Genomic DNA, 15539 nt, shown 5'->3' on the forward strand with positions numbered 1-15539 from the left:
TTGAGCTGAAGAGCTGAGGGACAGCACCCAGGCCCAGAGTTCAGGCCCCACGACCGACCGGACCCAAAAAAAAAAAAAAAAAAGATGACAAAGTTTCTAAGAAACTGATAAAGGGGCTTGGGGATAAAAGGAACTGGCTCAAGAGAATGGCTGATGCATATGAAAGCTACTGAGTATCAGGTTTGATATTTACAGCTTTTCAAGTGATGGGCGAAAGCTTTGAACATTTAATAGTTCATTCCCAAGACAACTTCTGTGAAGCTAGCCAGGAAACAGAAACCAACAAAGTAACTCAACAGGAATCAGTTACTGGGTGCAAGTTGTTTGAAGTCCAGATTAGACTGTGCTTTTTAAAACCACTTATAATCTCTAAGAACTGTTCTAAACTACCTAACAGACAGGACAGAAACAAAACGAAACAGACTGGAGCTGCACACGAGGCACTGTGCCAGGTTCCTGGGGGCTCAGAAGGAGGGTACTGTGCACATTCGTAGTATGGAAGGAAAGAGGAGGCAGCATTTGAAATGCAACACTTTAAGATAGGAATACAGATGGTGAAAAAGAGGAAGAATCTAGAACAAGACCAAGCTTCTGGATCAAAAGCACATGAATATCTTAGCCTTGTGAAACTTAGCTTTCGTATGCAGTCAAGGTGGTAAGGTGGATTGGGACCCACCCAGGACGAGGCCCTGAATATTAGGCTCTATAACTAATAGCACACAGACTGGGCACAGTGGGAGAATACCCAATGCTGAAGTTTACACATGGTCCAGTCAGTCTTTTTCCTCTAGAAAACTCTTTCTACCACAAGATCAGAGAAGAATTCTGTTCTCTGTCCCCCTGTTGAATAGCTTTAAGATTTAAGTCTTCACATTCCTAGAATTTATTCAATTTCAGTTCAGTGTTGACTGAGGGCCTTGTACTCACCAAAATGGGCAAGAAGGACATTCCATCCATATGCGTCTTATTCAGGTCATAGCCAGCAATGTCCAAAATTGTAGGACCCAAGTCAATGTTGGCCACGAGCATCTATGAGAATGAGGAAATAACAATCTAGTAATACAATTGGGCCCATTCCCTTCTGTCATCCATACTAAAGCTCTTATTCTGACAACTTCTCTGAGACAAGGAACACTCATGGCTCATTCTCATTTTGATCTCACAGTTTTATATGTTCAAATATGACTTAAAAAGGCAAAATGAAAAGTTCTCGCTGTCACTGACAGTGTAACTAACTGTCACTGGCCAGAATATAGTAGTCAAATCAGTTCACTAAATTTGACTTCATGTGGGCTCCTAACACTTTTTAAAGCTATAAAGTTTGGGGGGCTGGGAAGGTGGCTCAATGGTAGAGCACTTGCCTTGCCTGCATGAGGTCCTGGGTTCGGTTCCTCAGCACCACATAAGCAAAAAGAAAAAAGCTGGAAGTGGCGCTGTGGCTCAAGGGGTAGAGAGCTAGCCTTGAGCTGAAGAGCTGAGGGACAGCGCCCAGGCCCAGAGTTCAGGCCCCACGACTGGACCCCCCCCCAAAAAAAAAAAGCTATCAAGGTTGGATAGTTGCTACCAATGAAAATGATCAGCCCTTTTATTGCTTTACAAAGCAATAGAATTGCTTGAAAATAAAATTGAAAAAAAAACCTATTAGAGCAGGGCGCCGGTGATTATATCCTATAAAGACAGCTACTTGGAAGAATGGGAGGATTGGAGTTTCAGACCATCATGAGCAGAAAAGTTTGTCAAACTTCTTTTCAACTCATAGCAGGGTGCCAGTAGCTCAAGCTTGTAATCTAAACTTCATGGAAAGATGGGACTGGAAGGATCAAGGCTCTAGGCCCACCTGGGAAAAGTAAGTAAACTAGCCTTGAACTCAAGCTTGCAACAAAACCTCAAAGGCTGCAGGAAACTTACTCCAACTACATATCCACAAAAGTTTCCTTAAGGGAGGTGGGGAGGGAAGGGATAGTAGGGGAAAAACTAAGGAGGGGGTAACAATGCTCCATAGGAAATGTACTTATTACCTTACTCATGTAACTGTAACCCCTCTGTACAGTATCTTTACAATAAATTTTTTAAGGTTTCCTTAAATTGCATAAAACCTTTAAACAAAATTCTAGAACCTAATGGCAATCATGTATTTATACTTTGCCATATTTTCTTGGCTTAGTAGACTTTTCCCTCTATGTACAATGCCTCTCCAGGGTTTAAACCAGCACTGTCTGTCTTTCTGACTGTCTATCTATCTATCTATCTACATGGGGGTAAATACATAATAACCATATTAGAATTAAAAAACAAATTATATATATATATATATATATACATACATACATACATACACGCATACATAATTTAACCCAATATACAACATTACTATTCCCACGGGCAATAAGTATGAAAAAAAGAATGAGATTCTGAATCTGTTTTAACCCATCTTATGTTTTACATGGTAATGTTTTCATTTGAGCTATCCACGTCTCATTGATCAACAGCCCCAAGACTGGAGGCCACTGCAGTGGACAGAGGACTGAGTAAAACTTTTCTGGCTAAGTTTTGAAGCCACCTGGTCACCAGGTAGAAAAGCCTGAGAATGGTGAAACGAGTGGGTGGGGTGAGCACATGCAGGAGTTAACGTTTACTGAGCTCCTAGTCTTCCATATATTTTAGGGTTATTCTTATATATTCCTTTCAGCAATCCTGGGAAGCAACACTTCATTTTGTAAGTAAGACATGAAACAAAGAGCCTATAATCCTAGCTACTCAGGAGGCTGAGATCTGAGGATTTTGGTTCAAAGCCAGCCTGGGCAGAAAAAGTTGCTGAGACTCTTATCTCCAATTAACCACTAGAAAACAGGAAGTAGCACTGTGGCTCAAAGTGCAAGAGGTCTAGCCTTGAGCTCAGGGACAGCAACCAGGCCCCAGAGTTCAAGCCCTACAACCACCACCACCAACACAAGGAGTAAGTATAACAAAGTTAACAGCTTGTAACTAGACCATCTTTGGCTGAGAAGAAGTAACTACTTGCAATTGTTGAGAAAAGTTGGAATACTCTAGGAGAAGCTAAAGAGATAAGAAAGGGGGAGGGAAGGGGGGGTGGGGGGGTGGGGGGAAGGAGAAGGGTTGGGAGGGGGGGAGGGGGGAGGCTGGGAAGGGATGGGAAGGGTAAACAAAGGAGGAGGCTGCAATGCTTGGTAAGAAATGTACGCATTATCCTGCCCATGCAATTGTAACCCCTCTGTACAGTATGTTCACAAATAAAATAAAATAAAATTAAAAAAAAGAGATAAGAAAGGAAGAAAGAAAGAGAGAGAGAGAGAAAGAAAGAAAGAAAGGAAAGAAAGAAAGGAAAAAAAGAAAGAAAGGAAAGAAAGAAAGAGAAAGGAAGGAAGGAAGGAAGAAAGGAAGGAAAGAGGGAAGGAAGGAGAGAAGGAAGGAAAGAAAGAAAAGAAGGAAGGAAGGAAAGAAAGAAAGAAAGAAAGACAAGAGATAGGGAGGGAGGGAAGAAGGGAGGGAGGGAAAGAGAAAGAAAGAAGGAGGGACGGAAGAAAAAGGAAAGCAAGCAAGCAAGCCAACTAACCCTGTCACTTTTAATTTAAACACAAAATCAAAAGCCTAGCTATGAAAGGTAAGGGGGCATCTTCAGAGCATTGTTGGGCAGGGGTCAGGTTTCTTGATGGCCAGGATAGCTCTCAGAGGAGAAGTGATATATATCCTGGCTCTGAATCAATCTGTACATCTCTCCAGCTGTCAGAAATTGCCATTCAGTGGAGATAGTTCAAGGACAGGCAAGTCCACAGGTCACTAAGAAAGAAACTCTCCAGAGCTAGGTCTCCAGTTCCAACCAAGTCCCCGGGCAAAGTGAGCAGCCAGGAACAGCCATCAAGTCTGCGTATGAACAGGGTGGAGATAGCCACAGGAAACGAGAGTCTCTAGAGAGCCTATAACTTGACTGGAGTGAAGCCAATTACACAGGTACTACTGCTGTGTCTAACGCAGTTTTATAAGAAAAAGGGTAAATACCAAAATGACAAAAGTCCCCGGAGATATAAAACAATGACTGCCACACAACAAAAACTGCCTCAAGGACCAGCAGCTGTGTGATGGGAGGCTTTTTTTGTTTTGTTTTTGAGACAAAGTCTCTCAGTGTAGCCCATGCTGGCCTCTTACTGTCCTCTTGCCTTAGTCTCCCATAGGCTGGGATTATAGAGATGTGCCACTATGTCTGGCTGATGGGAGACTCATGTAATTCTCCTGTTAGGATTCAAGTACACACACATTCTGATCAGATCAAAGTCCCTGAGAGACCCGGAACATGAAACCAATGGGTTTTATGTAGCTTTGGTAGCTGTGGAAGAATGCCAATATTTGTAATGACTGAATTAGTTACACCCAGTTACACTGAGAATTGAGCTGTAACAACCTACTTCAATGACACAGGAGAGCAAGCTTAATTTGGGTCCAAATTCCTAGAACTCTTTTTGAATAACCACCACCACCAAACCCAGAGCTAGATTAATGTCTAGCCAGAGCAGAAAATGTCAGGCAATCTCTGGCATCCATACGAACTACCTGCTTCTAAAGAGCAGACACAGAGACATGCCCAGGAGTCAAAGGAGTGCTGCTCAGGCTGACAGGCTGCTGAAAGCTTAGCTCTTTAAAGGCAACACGCAGCCCCGTGTCACCCACAGCAACTGGCCCTGAGAAAACTGCTGCCAGCACACGATGATTACGATCCCCTGACATTCTTGTTTTTTCGTTTTTTGGGTTTTTTTTTTTGTCAGTAGTGGGGCCTGAACTCGGGGCCTGGGCGCTGTCCCTCAGCTCTTCAGCTCAAGGCTAGCGCTCTACCACTTGAGCCACAGCGCCACTTCCGGTTTTCTGGTGGTTTATTGGAGATAGGAGTCTCACGGGTTTTCCTGCCTGGGCTGGCTTTGAACTGTCATCCTCAGATCTCAGCCTCCTGAGTAGCTAGGATTATAGGCGTGAGCCACCAGCGCCGGGCTGAGCCACCAGGGCCCGGCCGTGAAACTCTTATCTCCAATAAACCACCAGAAAACCGGAAGTGGCGCTGTGGCTCAAGTGGTAGAGTGCTAGCCTTGAGCTGAAGAGCTGAGGGACAGCGCCCAGGACCAGAGGTCAAGCCCCCACGGCTGACCAAAAAAAAAAAGCTACACAAGCTGATGTGACATAATATGTATGATGGTACAAACACACCTTCTCTCACATATACGATGGCACAGATAATAGGTTCTCTCAGAGAGGCTGGTGGAAAAAGGCTTAGAAACACATATAATCTCATACTGACTGGACTTCATCCTCACAGAAGGAACAGCCTTCTTTTCTCAGACAAGTACCCACTTGTACACAGCACCAGCTTCACAGTCAGGCACTTACCTTGCTTGTCTGATTTGGTTTGATCCCAGGCCCTCGAACCAATAGTGGAACTTTGATATCAAATTCATACAGTTGCCTTTTGTCAATTGGCAAAGAAAACTGCCCTGAAAACAAATACACAAAGTAGAGATAAAGCCAAACAGGTGTGAAGGGCATGCTCTGTTCCATTCATTTAATTGACAGCAAAACCTAAAAATGTCCAAGCTTTACCAGGAAACTTCAGTTTGTCCAGGTCTCTTAGGTACTAAGTCAGGAAAGGTAATAACACCCACCTTCTTCAGATAAGTAACTAGAAGGGACCTCCTATTTTGCAGAACAAAATGAGCAAATTAATGAATGGAAAGGAATAAATCAAAATATGTAAATATGTATGCATGATATTCAACATGATCAGTTGGACACGTTACTCTAAACACCATCAAATAAAGATGCAAATATTTATCCTGTCTTTCCAGAGTGAACTTCAACTGAAGACAAACAAATAACTGATGAGAGGAAGGGCTTTGAGAAATTCATATATAACATATAGAAGGACAGAATTGTGACTGTTTGCCATTTTGGCTGGAAGGAATAATGAATTTAAGCAAAAAAATCATCAAGGGGAATTTCAGTGCTAGAAAGGTTCACAGAAAGGCCTCAGGCTGAAACTGCCTGATCCTTCCATTTCAGACTGGCAGGCTGGACATGAGGGCACACACCCATAAACCCTGTCCCCAGGAGGCAAAGACAAGAGGATCAATAATTTGAGGCCAGTCTGAGCTACATTGTAAAACCCTGTCTTGAAAAAACCAGCAAAACTAAAGAAAACTCCACATTGGTATCCACAAATTAGGACAGCCAGACACCATGTACTTCCTAGTAGTAAGTACATTCTTGCCTGAAAATAATAATTCCTACCAGTTCTAGTCTCACTACCAATCCACAGGAAGGGACAAGTAGAAGTGAGTAAGTAAAGGCCTCATGAGATGGCAATTAGCCAAATACAGAATGTGAGACATTCTAAGGACAAAAGATTAGTTTTTCCCAGAATATCGGTTTCAAGTGAAACAAGACCCAGAAAAACAAAGATGATATGTGACGGAAGACATCATGATCATGATACGGAAGACATCAGATGTGTGTGGGTGCTGACATATGGAATCCTATAGTATGGAGGAATTCCTTCAAAACTTAGCAAACAGGAAAACACAGGGAAGTCAGGAAGGATTCAAGACTGGCCTCACACAACTGAAAATCTCAACAGGATAAGGACAGTTATTTTACCAGCGGTTATTCTAAAGTTTTGTTTTAAAAAATAGTTCTGGCTACGTTGCACTTGCTGGCCTGGAACTCCTAAGCTCAAGCACCCCTGCATCAGCCACCTGGGATGACTACAGATATGTGCCACCATACCCAGCTATACTAACTTCTGAGTATACTAACTATACTAACTTCTGAGTGTTTCAAAATATTCATGATAAGCTGGGCGCTGGTGGCTCACACCTATAATCCTAGCTACTCAGGAGGCTGAGATCTGAGGATCGTGGTTCAAAGCCAGCCTGGGCAGGAAAGCCCAGGAGACTCTTATCGCCAATAAACCACCAGAAAACCGGAAGTGGTGCTGTGGCTCCAGTGGTAGAGTGCTTGCCTTGAGCTGAAGAGCTGAGGAACAGCGCCCAAACCCAGAGTTCAAGCCCCACAACCAACAAAAAATAAAACAAAAATCATGATAAAGACATTAACTACTGAGTCACTCTACTTTTATGCAAGCAAGCCTGGGGTTAATTCAAGAGGCAACTGATAAAGGAAAGAAAAAAAACACTTGTGTTAAGCCACAGAACATCCAAGTAGAAAGGACTAAAGTGAAGATCATTCAGCTGATTCATCATGCAATTTCCAAAACATAAGAATGTGTAAAAAACAATTCCAAGTGTTTTCTCTCAAGATAACCTTTTTGCTTTCCTGTCCAGAATATACTACCTTTGTTCTCTAAGTTCCACTTATCCGTAAAATGAATTCAACATCGTTGTCTTGCATGAAGGGTGTCTCCAGCACCTCCCTACCACTCAGACTCATTCTCTTCTCTGAGATGCCAAGGAACATGCATTCCAGTCAGCAAAGTAGGAAACCTGGTTTCTCCTTGTGGGAAAGATGTACCCTCTAAGCTCAGGGGTCTTGAGGGAAAGACCCTCTGTCTGGCAAGTCTACAGCTGCACAAGCACTTGAACTTCTGCTAAGGCTATCATTCAGGTTGTCAAAAATGACATGCACACCTGACCACACCTCTCACCTGTGTGATAGCCATTGTCTGAGGTATAAAAGATGTATGTGTTGCCAAGGTCCCCAGTGAACTCCAGTCTTTTGATCAGTTTCTCCACGAGGTCATCAACAGAGAGCAGAGTTTGCCATCTGGATATGAACACAGATAGAAGGAGATTGCACCAATGGCTGCAGAATCACTATCTTAACAAACAGGCCAAAACAAGAAGCTTGCCTCCACAAAATAACAACAGATCACAAGACAAAACAACACACCAAATACTTAAATCTCAAATGTTGGTTCCCCAGACTGTCACTGTGCTGTAAGACAGATTAGAAAATTCCAAAACATTAATTAGCTTATTCTGTTAGATTTATAGTTAAGATTTACAGCCAGGCTCTGCTGACTAATGCCTGTAACCCTAGCTACTCAGGAGACTGAGAATCTGAGGATCACAGTTTGAAGCCAGCCTGGGAAGTAAAGTCTGTGAGACTCTTTTCTCCAATAACCTACTCAGAAAAATCCCAAAATAACTCTGTGGCTCATGTGGTAGAGTCTTGAACATAAAGAGAGACAGTGCCCAGGCCCTGAGTTCAAGGCCTAGGACTGGCTAAAAAAAAAAATCTTTTTTTTACAGCCACTGGTAATGAAGGCTGCCACTGTGGTGCAGATTACTCCAGATTGATTCAAATGTGTTTAACAGTGTAAGCAAGCCTGGGCACACCAAGGCCACCAGCCAGAGTTGTCCTTGCCCTGTGTTTTATGAAGTTCCAATGTGTCATTTACATATTGCCTAGGATTGCTTTCCTACTATATCAATAAGCTGAGCAATTGTGACAGAATGCATGAGCTGAAATCTTACAATACTTACTATCTTTTTATCTGGTCTTACAGAAAAGTTTGCTGACTTCTGGTGTATGCTAAATTCATTCTAAAAGGAAGTCATGATTTTTTAAAAATCTACTTAGCATTTCTTGAAAATTCCAAATACAAAGTTAAATATTTTGCTTGAAATCTGAGCTGATTTCTCAGTAAGTAATCTTTAAAAAAAAAAAAAACAAAACAAAACAGAGGAACAAAATTCAACCAAATGGTTGAAGTTTGTAATACATTTTTTTAAAATTTTTATTGTGATAATACCATACAGAGGGGTTACAATTACATGGGCAAGGTAATCAGTACATTTTTTTGGGGGGAGGTCCAGTTGTGGGGCCTGAACTCTGGGCCTGGGCGCTGTCCCTCAGCTCTTCAGCTCAAGGCTAGCGCTCTACCACTTGAGCCACAGCGCCACTTCCAGCTTTTTTTTTTTTTTGCTTATGTGGTGCTGAGGAATCGAACCCAGGGCCTCATGCATGCAAGGCAAGCGCTCTACCACTGAACCACCTTCCCAGCCCCCTGAGTACATTTCTTATCAAGCATTTTTTTGTTTTCCCTTCCCATCTCCCAATACATATTTTTAACAATTGCTAACTAAAAACAGATGATTTTCTTTTGCATTCCTAGGGTCCCAAGGTCCCCTCACACACCAGAAGGTAAAGGTATACCTGTTTCTGAGACAGTCATTGCCCAACAAAGCATCTCTCCTGCTAACTTGCCCCTGTGTTTGTTTCAGAGAAAACCTTGTACAGTCTCCTGTCCTTAAAACCACCCAGACTGGGAAACAGCAGCAGCTCTTACCTTTTTCTAAAGGCATTATCTAAAAACTGTATTGAAGAATTAGTCATTGGAGTCTTGGCTTGTCTAATTAACCAGTGCTTGTTCTAAAAGTCAGAAAGACAAAAAAATGTTAACACCAAGTCACCATAATCACATAAACTACTACAATAACTGGAGTAGATAGAAAAAAGAATTCCTGATTTAGCAAAATGGAAGTAGAACCCCTTCAAGCAGTTTCAGGCCTTCTAGGACCTAAGAAAGCAATTCCTATCAGCTTCTAGCCATCTCCTGAACTGGAAAATGCTTTTTGCTATAGTGTTAATAGAGGTTTTAGTAAATGTCAGTGGGAAACCACTAGCTACCACAGCAAGTTTCTAAGACTTCAAGTCCAAACCTGAGGGTTCTTCCTATGTGGATAAAAGTCACATTTTTAACAGCCACAACAAAAAAAAACTCTCCCCTATACCTTTAATTTTTCCTTGTCTATTCATAAAACCTAGCTATTTTTTTCCCAAACTGTACTTTTTAGTGTTGTTTAGTTAATGTTTGAGAAATGCTATATAAAATATCCTCTTAGTAGAAATTCACATCAGACCACACATACTTTTAGAAGTCCTTTTTTTTTGTCGGTTGTGGGGCTTGAACTCTGGGCCTGGGCACTGTCCCTGAGCTCTTCAGCTCAAGGTTAGCACTCTACCACTTGAGCCACAGTGCCACTTCCAGCTTTTTCTGCTTATCTGGTGCTGAGGAATTGAACCCAGGGCCTCATGCATGCAAGGCAAGCACTCTACCACTGAGCCACCGTCCCAGCCCCTACTTTTATAAGTTCTATAGTGCAGTGATTTATTTAACCTAAAGTCTATGAACTTATTGATCATAGTAACTTCTATTAACTTCTTTTGGAACCCAGATTGGAAACTGCCTTCTAGTTTAAAACCCTGTTCTATCAGCTTCAAAAACATCTGTAACAAGCCCATGCTTAAAGCATGGCAGATAGCATGCTAGAGGTTTCTACATACTTGACTCCTGACCTTGGTCACATGGAGGACAAGAAAACAGAAGTTAAACTTCTTACACATCTCCTTGAGTAAAGTAACACTGGGTTTGACTTTATAACTCATTCTACAATATAATTCCTTCTGACAAGTATGATTTCTGGGTGATAGACACTGGCACTGAACCAGGAAATGGACTATACCCTATATGAAAGGAAGTATAACCTTCTCAAAGTATAACTTTGAGAAACATGGTTTGGGAGATTCTGGACTACAGTGTTATGAAAAGTCATGGCTTTTAATTTAAATAAGAACTATCTAGAGTGGCGCTTAGCGGTTAAAAAAACTGCTATCGTAAGATTTTTTTCCAAGTATCTAGGGTGGTCAGTACTTAGGGTGGGAAAACAGTGGGCCATGGAGTAAGTTAATAGCTAAAACTTAAGAGAGGAATGCTGACTGGCACACAAGGCAAACATCCGGGTTGTTGTAGCCTTTGTGTCCCCTGTGCTTGCTCATTTTTCCACTCAGCTTCCTACATTGTACCCAGTTCTTCCTATGCCTTGGGCCAGTGAAAGTCACTGAGCAAGGCTGCTGTGGATCCTTTCAGGGACAGGTCTCAGTTTCTACTGGAGGGAGCCCGAGCCCAAGAGCCAATGCTGGATTCAGGACTTTCAAGCTGCTCACTAGGTATCTGGCAAGATACTTATCTGTCCCTTTGAAGCAAGTTTATGCTCTATCTGTTGTATTAGGAAAGGTGCTATATTACTCTAAGAGACCTTGAAAGAGGGCTGGAGGCATAGCTCAGTGGCAGAGTGCTTGCCTAGCAAGAGCAATGCCCTGAATTCAAATCCCAGTACCACCAAATAAAATGTGAGAAAAAAAAAGGAACTTTGAAGAAAACCAACTATACTTCATTGAGCATGTTGGTGTTATAATGGTGAGCATAGCTGTCTTCCAACTATCCTTTACATGCACATATGAAAATAGAATACTGTATTAAAAAGTGGGGAAGGCTGGGTACTCACACCCATAATAAAGGTGATTGTGAGGCCAAAAGTATAAGGATTGTGGTTTAAGGTCAGCCCAGGCAGAAAATTCCCAAGATCCTATCTTAAAAAACAAAAAACAGAGCTGGGTACTGTAATCCTAGCTACTCAGGAGGGTAGAGCACTAGCCTTAAGCAAAACATCTCAGAGACAGTGTCCAGGCTCTGAGTTTAAGCTCCATGACCGACAACAAAACAAAACAAGAGAAAAAAAACAGATAAAATAAAGCTGGATAAACATCTCAAGTGGTAGAGTCTCAGTATAGGAAGGGTGAGGCCCTGAGGTATAAACAAAGAATAACAGAGAGAGTGAATTAGATCAAACACAATACATGTACTCATGAAACAATCATATGAAATTTCACTATATAATATATACTGATTTTTAAAAATGCTACTTTCTCAGGAAGCCTTTCCCTTAGGGCACAGGGTATAGGAGAAAAACCATTAATATGCTTGAAAGCTTCCTGACCAGTGTATGATACGGTTAAGGATCCTGAGTACACCCTCAGTAAAACATTGTGGTAGCTTACCGTTCCATGGATGTTGAAGTTCTTGTTTCTTGGGGCAAAGACATTCTGGAAAGTCTTCTGGTACTGAGGTGCTGCTGTCCAAGGTGAATGAGGTGCTGGAGTGGAGATCATCATGAAGAATGGCTCAGAGTTAGACTTGTAGTCCAGGAAGTCCAATGAGACATTAGCCTGGCACATACAAAGACTGGTCATCTCATTTGACCCAAAAATTGAGTCATTAATAGATAAATGACTTCTGGTGGGCAGAGATCACATTAGCTGCTAATCCCAGCATGTGCTCTTATTTCATGTGCAAGCATGTTGTTGGAATGAATAACTTGGTTTTAGGTGATGCTTAGCACATACTATCATAAGAGAGCAATTGAGACTTTGACTTACATAATCTAGATATTGTTTTTCATGCTAACAAAAAGAAATAGTGATTTGGCCATTTTAGTATTAACTTACATTAATGAAGCTTAGAGTATACACATTTTATGCCCTAAAGAATGGTTTAAAAAATGTAAAAAAAGCTGAGTGCTTGTGGCTCATAACTGTAATCTAAGCTACTCAGGAGGCTGAGATCTGAGGAGGTTCAGAGCCAGCTGGGGCAAAGAAGTCCATGAGACTCTTACCTCCAGTCAACCACCCAAAAAGCTAGAAGTGGAGCTGTGGCTCAAGTGATAGAGCACTTGGCTTGAGCAAAAAACAAAAACAAAACCTCAGAGACAGCTCCTAGGCCCCAAATTCAAGCTCCAGGTCTAGCACCCTCATCCCCCTCCTCTTCCCCCCCCAAAAAAGGAAAAATATTTAACCTAATTCTAAGACATGGAAAAGGTGGAGTAAGTAATCTAAATCTTACAAAAATATGCAGAAAATAGATGTCACCAATTATACCAGCTAAAGTAGCTAAGCTAAATGAACATTAGCCGAGATACTGGGACTGGGGTTGTAGCTCAGTGCTAGTAAATATGCTTAGCAGACCAGAGCCCTGAGTTCAATTCCCAGCACCAAAAAGGAAAGAAATAGGAAAAGAAATAAAAACCTCAAGTACATCATGCCAGGCCTTGAATATACATGGACTTAATATTTTTCCTTTTGCACTATAAAAATGAAAGCATCCCACATACATGCTGTATTTCACTGCCCTAGTTAATTTATACCTGCATTTATTCCCAGCCTTAACACAATAGATACCCAACAGAGGGTATCTATGTCCTGTCACCTTCCCACTCTCCAAATGTTCTCCAGCCCTACAGCTTCCTTGTAGTTTGTCCATTAGGCCAGGCACATTCCTGCACAATCAAGACCCTACACTTACTCTTTCCTCTGCATAAGATTCTACTCACCTTACCCCCAGATCCATGCTGACCACTCACCTTTACATTTCTGCCTAAATCTTACTAAGTAGCCCTCTTACCCTTCTAAGTCTCCAGCTTCTCAGCATCTAATGAAGCAAGAAATCAATGTGTATATGTGATATGCCTATGTATATGAAGCATGTGAGAAGTCTCCTGTCAGAGAGCTACCTCTGTTGACTTACTCCTGAACACCTGCTATCCTACACATGCTGAATTATTTGGTGAATAAATGGTCTATGGAAGGCTTCCATTATAAGCAGAAAATTCTCAAATTCACTAGACTTCAGTCATTTATACATGTGCGCACACACACAGCCCGAAGAACTCACATATTCCTGGGCTTCTACCCACACAGACTCATGGAGCTGCCATCTTGAAGCACCTCTATAACATTCTTTATAGTTTTTATTGGCTGAAAATATTTCTCGGCAGTTAAGCCAAGTCTTTATGCATTTATATTACCGACACAAATGAGTAAGACTAGAGGTTCCCTAGACAGAGCCTTCAGTCAAACGTGAGGCTGACCTGCAAGGCCAGAGCTCTAGCCACTCACCAGAACATCTGTCAGGTAATCCACACTATAGTTTTCTCCATGCTTACGGGCCTTCCCATTGATAGAGAGGGTGTAATTATAGTATTTAGAATTCTTTTCCTATTTAAAAGAGGAAAATAAAGTTTGTTATGTGGTCAGCATACAGTACAGTTTATACTGGCCTAAACTATATTGTATTGAAATAGTGATACATTATTTAAAAAAAAACATAAAGCAACTACTCAAGTGAATGCTGAATAGGATTTTCTGACAAGGGTTTTTTTTTTTTTTTTTCTGTTGGTCATGGAGCTTGAATTCTGGGCCTGGGAGCTATCACTGAGCTCTTCAGCTCAAGGCAAATGCTCTACCATTTGACCCACAGCTCCACTTCTGGTTTTCATTATAGATAAGAGTCTCGTGGAATTTCCTGCCCAGACTGGCTTTGAACCACAATCCTCATATCTCAGCCTCTTGAGTAGCTAGGATTACAGACATGAGCTACTGGCACCCAGCGACAAGGGTTTTTAATGCTAGCAAAGTTTCAAAAATTTGTCCTTAGTTTAAATGCCACTACTGAGTAAGCATGATGGTACATTCCTGTAATCCCAGCACTTATCAGACTGAGAAAGGAAGATAAGAGTTCAAGGCCAGCCTGGGCTATATAGTAAGTTCAAGGCTAGCCTACACTATAAGAAAAAAAACAAAAAAACAAACAAAAATAAAGAACTAGGGATATAGCTCAATGGTATGTTTGCCAAGCATGGACAAGACCCTCAAGATGATTCCCAGCACACAAAAAAAGAAAAATGGATGGGGAGAACAGTCAAGTACAATGTTAATCCCACTATAATGCTGGAAGAATTTCTCAGAAAGGAGCAACTCAACAGACAGCAAAAACAAAAACAATGGTTTTGTCTGTAATGGAGCAAAATTAGACAGTAAACGTATTGGGCATCTGTTGGGCTGTGTCTAATCATCAACAACTTCAAGCGTCACTCACCAAAGCATACCAGTAACTCCAGCCCAGAGGAACGTGTTCTAGTCCGCCTGCATCTGGAGCCCCATACTGAAAAGACAGACAAGCAGGATATTAAACTCCTTAGGCCTGACTGGAACAGAAAGAAACAGAAACTTGGTCTTACCTTCAGGTTAACATCTGAAACATAACAGATGCTCAATGTATATAAACGAGTCAGAAGTAAAGAGCTTGTTACTCAAGGGACTTTATTTACTTAAGCAGGAGTTGGTAAACAATGGCCAGTAGGCTAACTCTTGCCAATTGTTTTGGAAAGGTTGCATGATAAGGGTTTAAATGACCAAGATCAAGAGAAATACTTCATGAAATATGACAGTTACACAAAATTCCAATTTCAGTGGTGATAAAGATTTATTTGAATACAGCCACGTTCACTCACTCACACAGCAACTATGGCTGCTCTCCTGTTAAAGTGACAATGGTGCATAGCTGCAATGGATCTGCATGGCCCGCAAAGTCTACATTTACTCTCTGGCCCATTACAGCAACTGAATATGCCAGCTGACCTTGTGGCTAGTAACTGCCAAAAGAATTCCACTATGATCTTGCCCGTGTAATTGTAACCCCTCTGTACAGTATTTTCACAATAAAAAAAGAAAGAATTCCACTATGAGTTATCAGACTATTACTTTACTTGTTCTAATGAAATATACTGTAAGCTGCACTTATCTGATGAGTAAGTGAACAGACCACAGAATGGCCCCACTTTATCTCAACCTAGTGCCACGCTGCTCACCTAAGCCAGAATTTAACCCCTGAGAACTGTATCTCT

At 41.5% G+C, this 15539-nt stretch overlaps 1 protein-coding gene across 1 annotated transcript in view; it reads right to left on the minus strand.

The window, feature by feature from the left end:
* Gns (glucosamine (N-acetyl)-6-sulfatase) overlaps positions 1–15539 on the minus strand; it is a 32946-nt gene that overhangs the window by 5822 nt on the left and 11585 nt on the right. Inside the window, exons 4-10 of the mRNA XM_013020985.1 lie at positions 14732–14797; positions 13753–13851; positions 11860–12027; positions 9308–9390; positions 7661–7779; positions 5392–5495; positions 928–1029 (exon numbers count right to left, since the gene is read on the minus strand). Coding sequence (XP_012876439.1) covers positions 928–1029; positions 5392–5495; positions 7661–7779; positions 9308–9390; positions 11860–12027; positions 13753–13851; positions 14732–14797 — 741 coding nt within the window. The remainder of the gene's footprint in view (positions 1–927; positions 1030–5391; positions 5496–7660; positions 7780–9307; positions 9391–11859; positions 12028–13752; positions 13852–14731; positions 14798–15539) is intronic.

This window comes from Dipodomys ordii, unplaced genomic scaffold (genome assembly GCF_000151885.1).
Source record: "Dipodomys ordii isolate 6190 unplaced genomic scaffold, Dord_2.0 Scaffold3, whole genome shotgun sequence".
Taxonomy (NCBI): Eukaryota; Metazoa; Chordata; class Mammalia; order Rodentia; family Heteromyidae; genus Dipodomys; species Dipodomys ordii.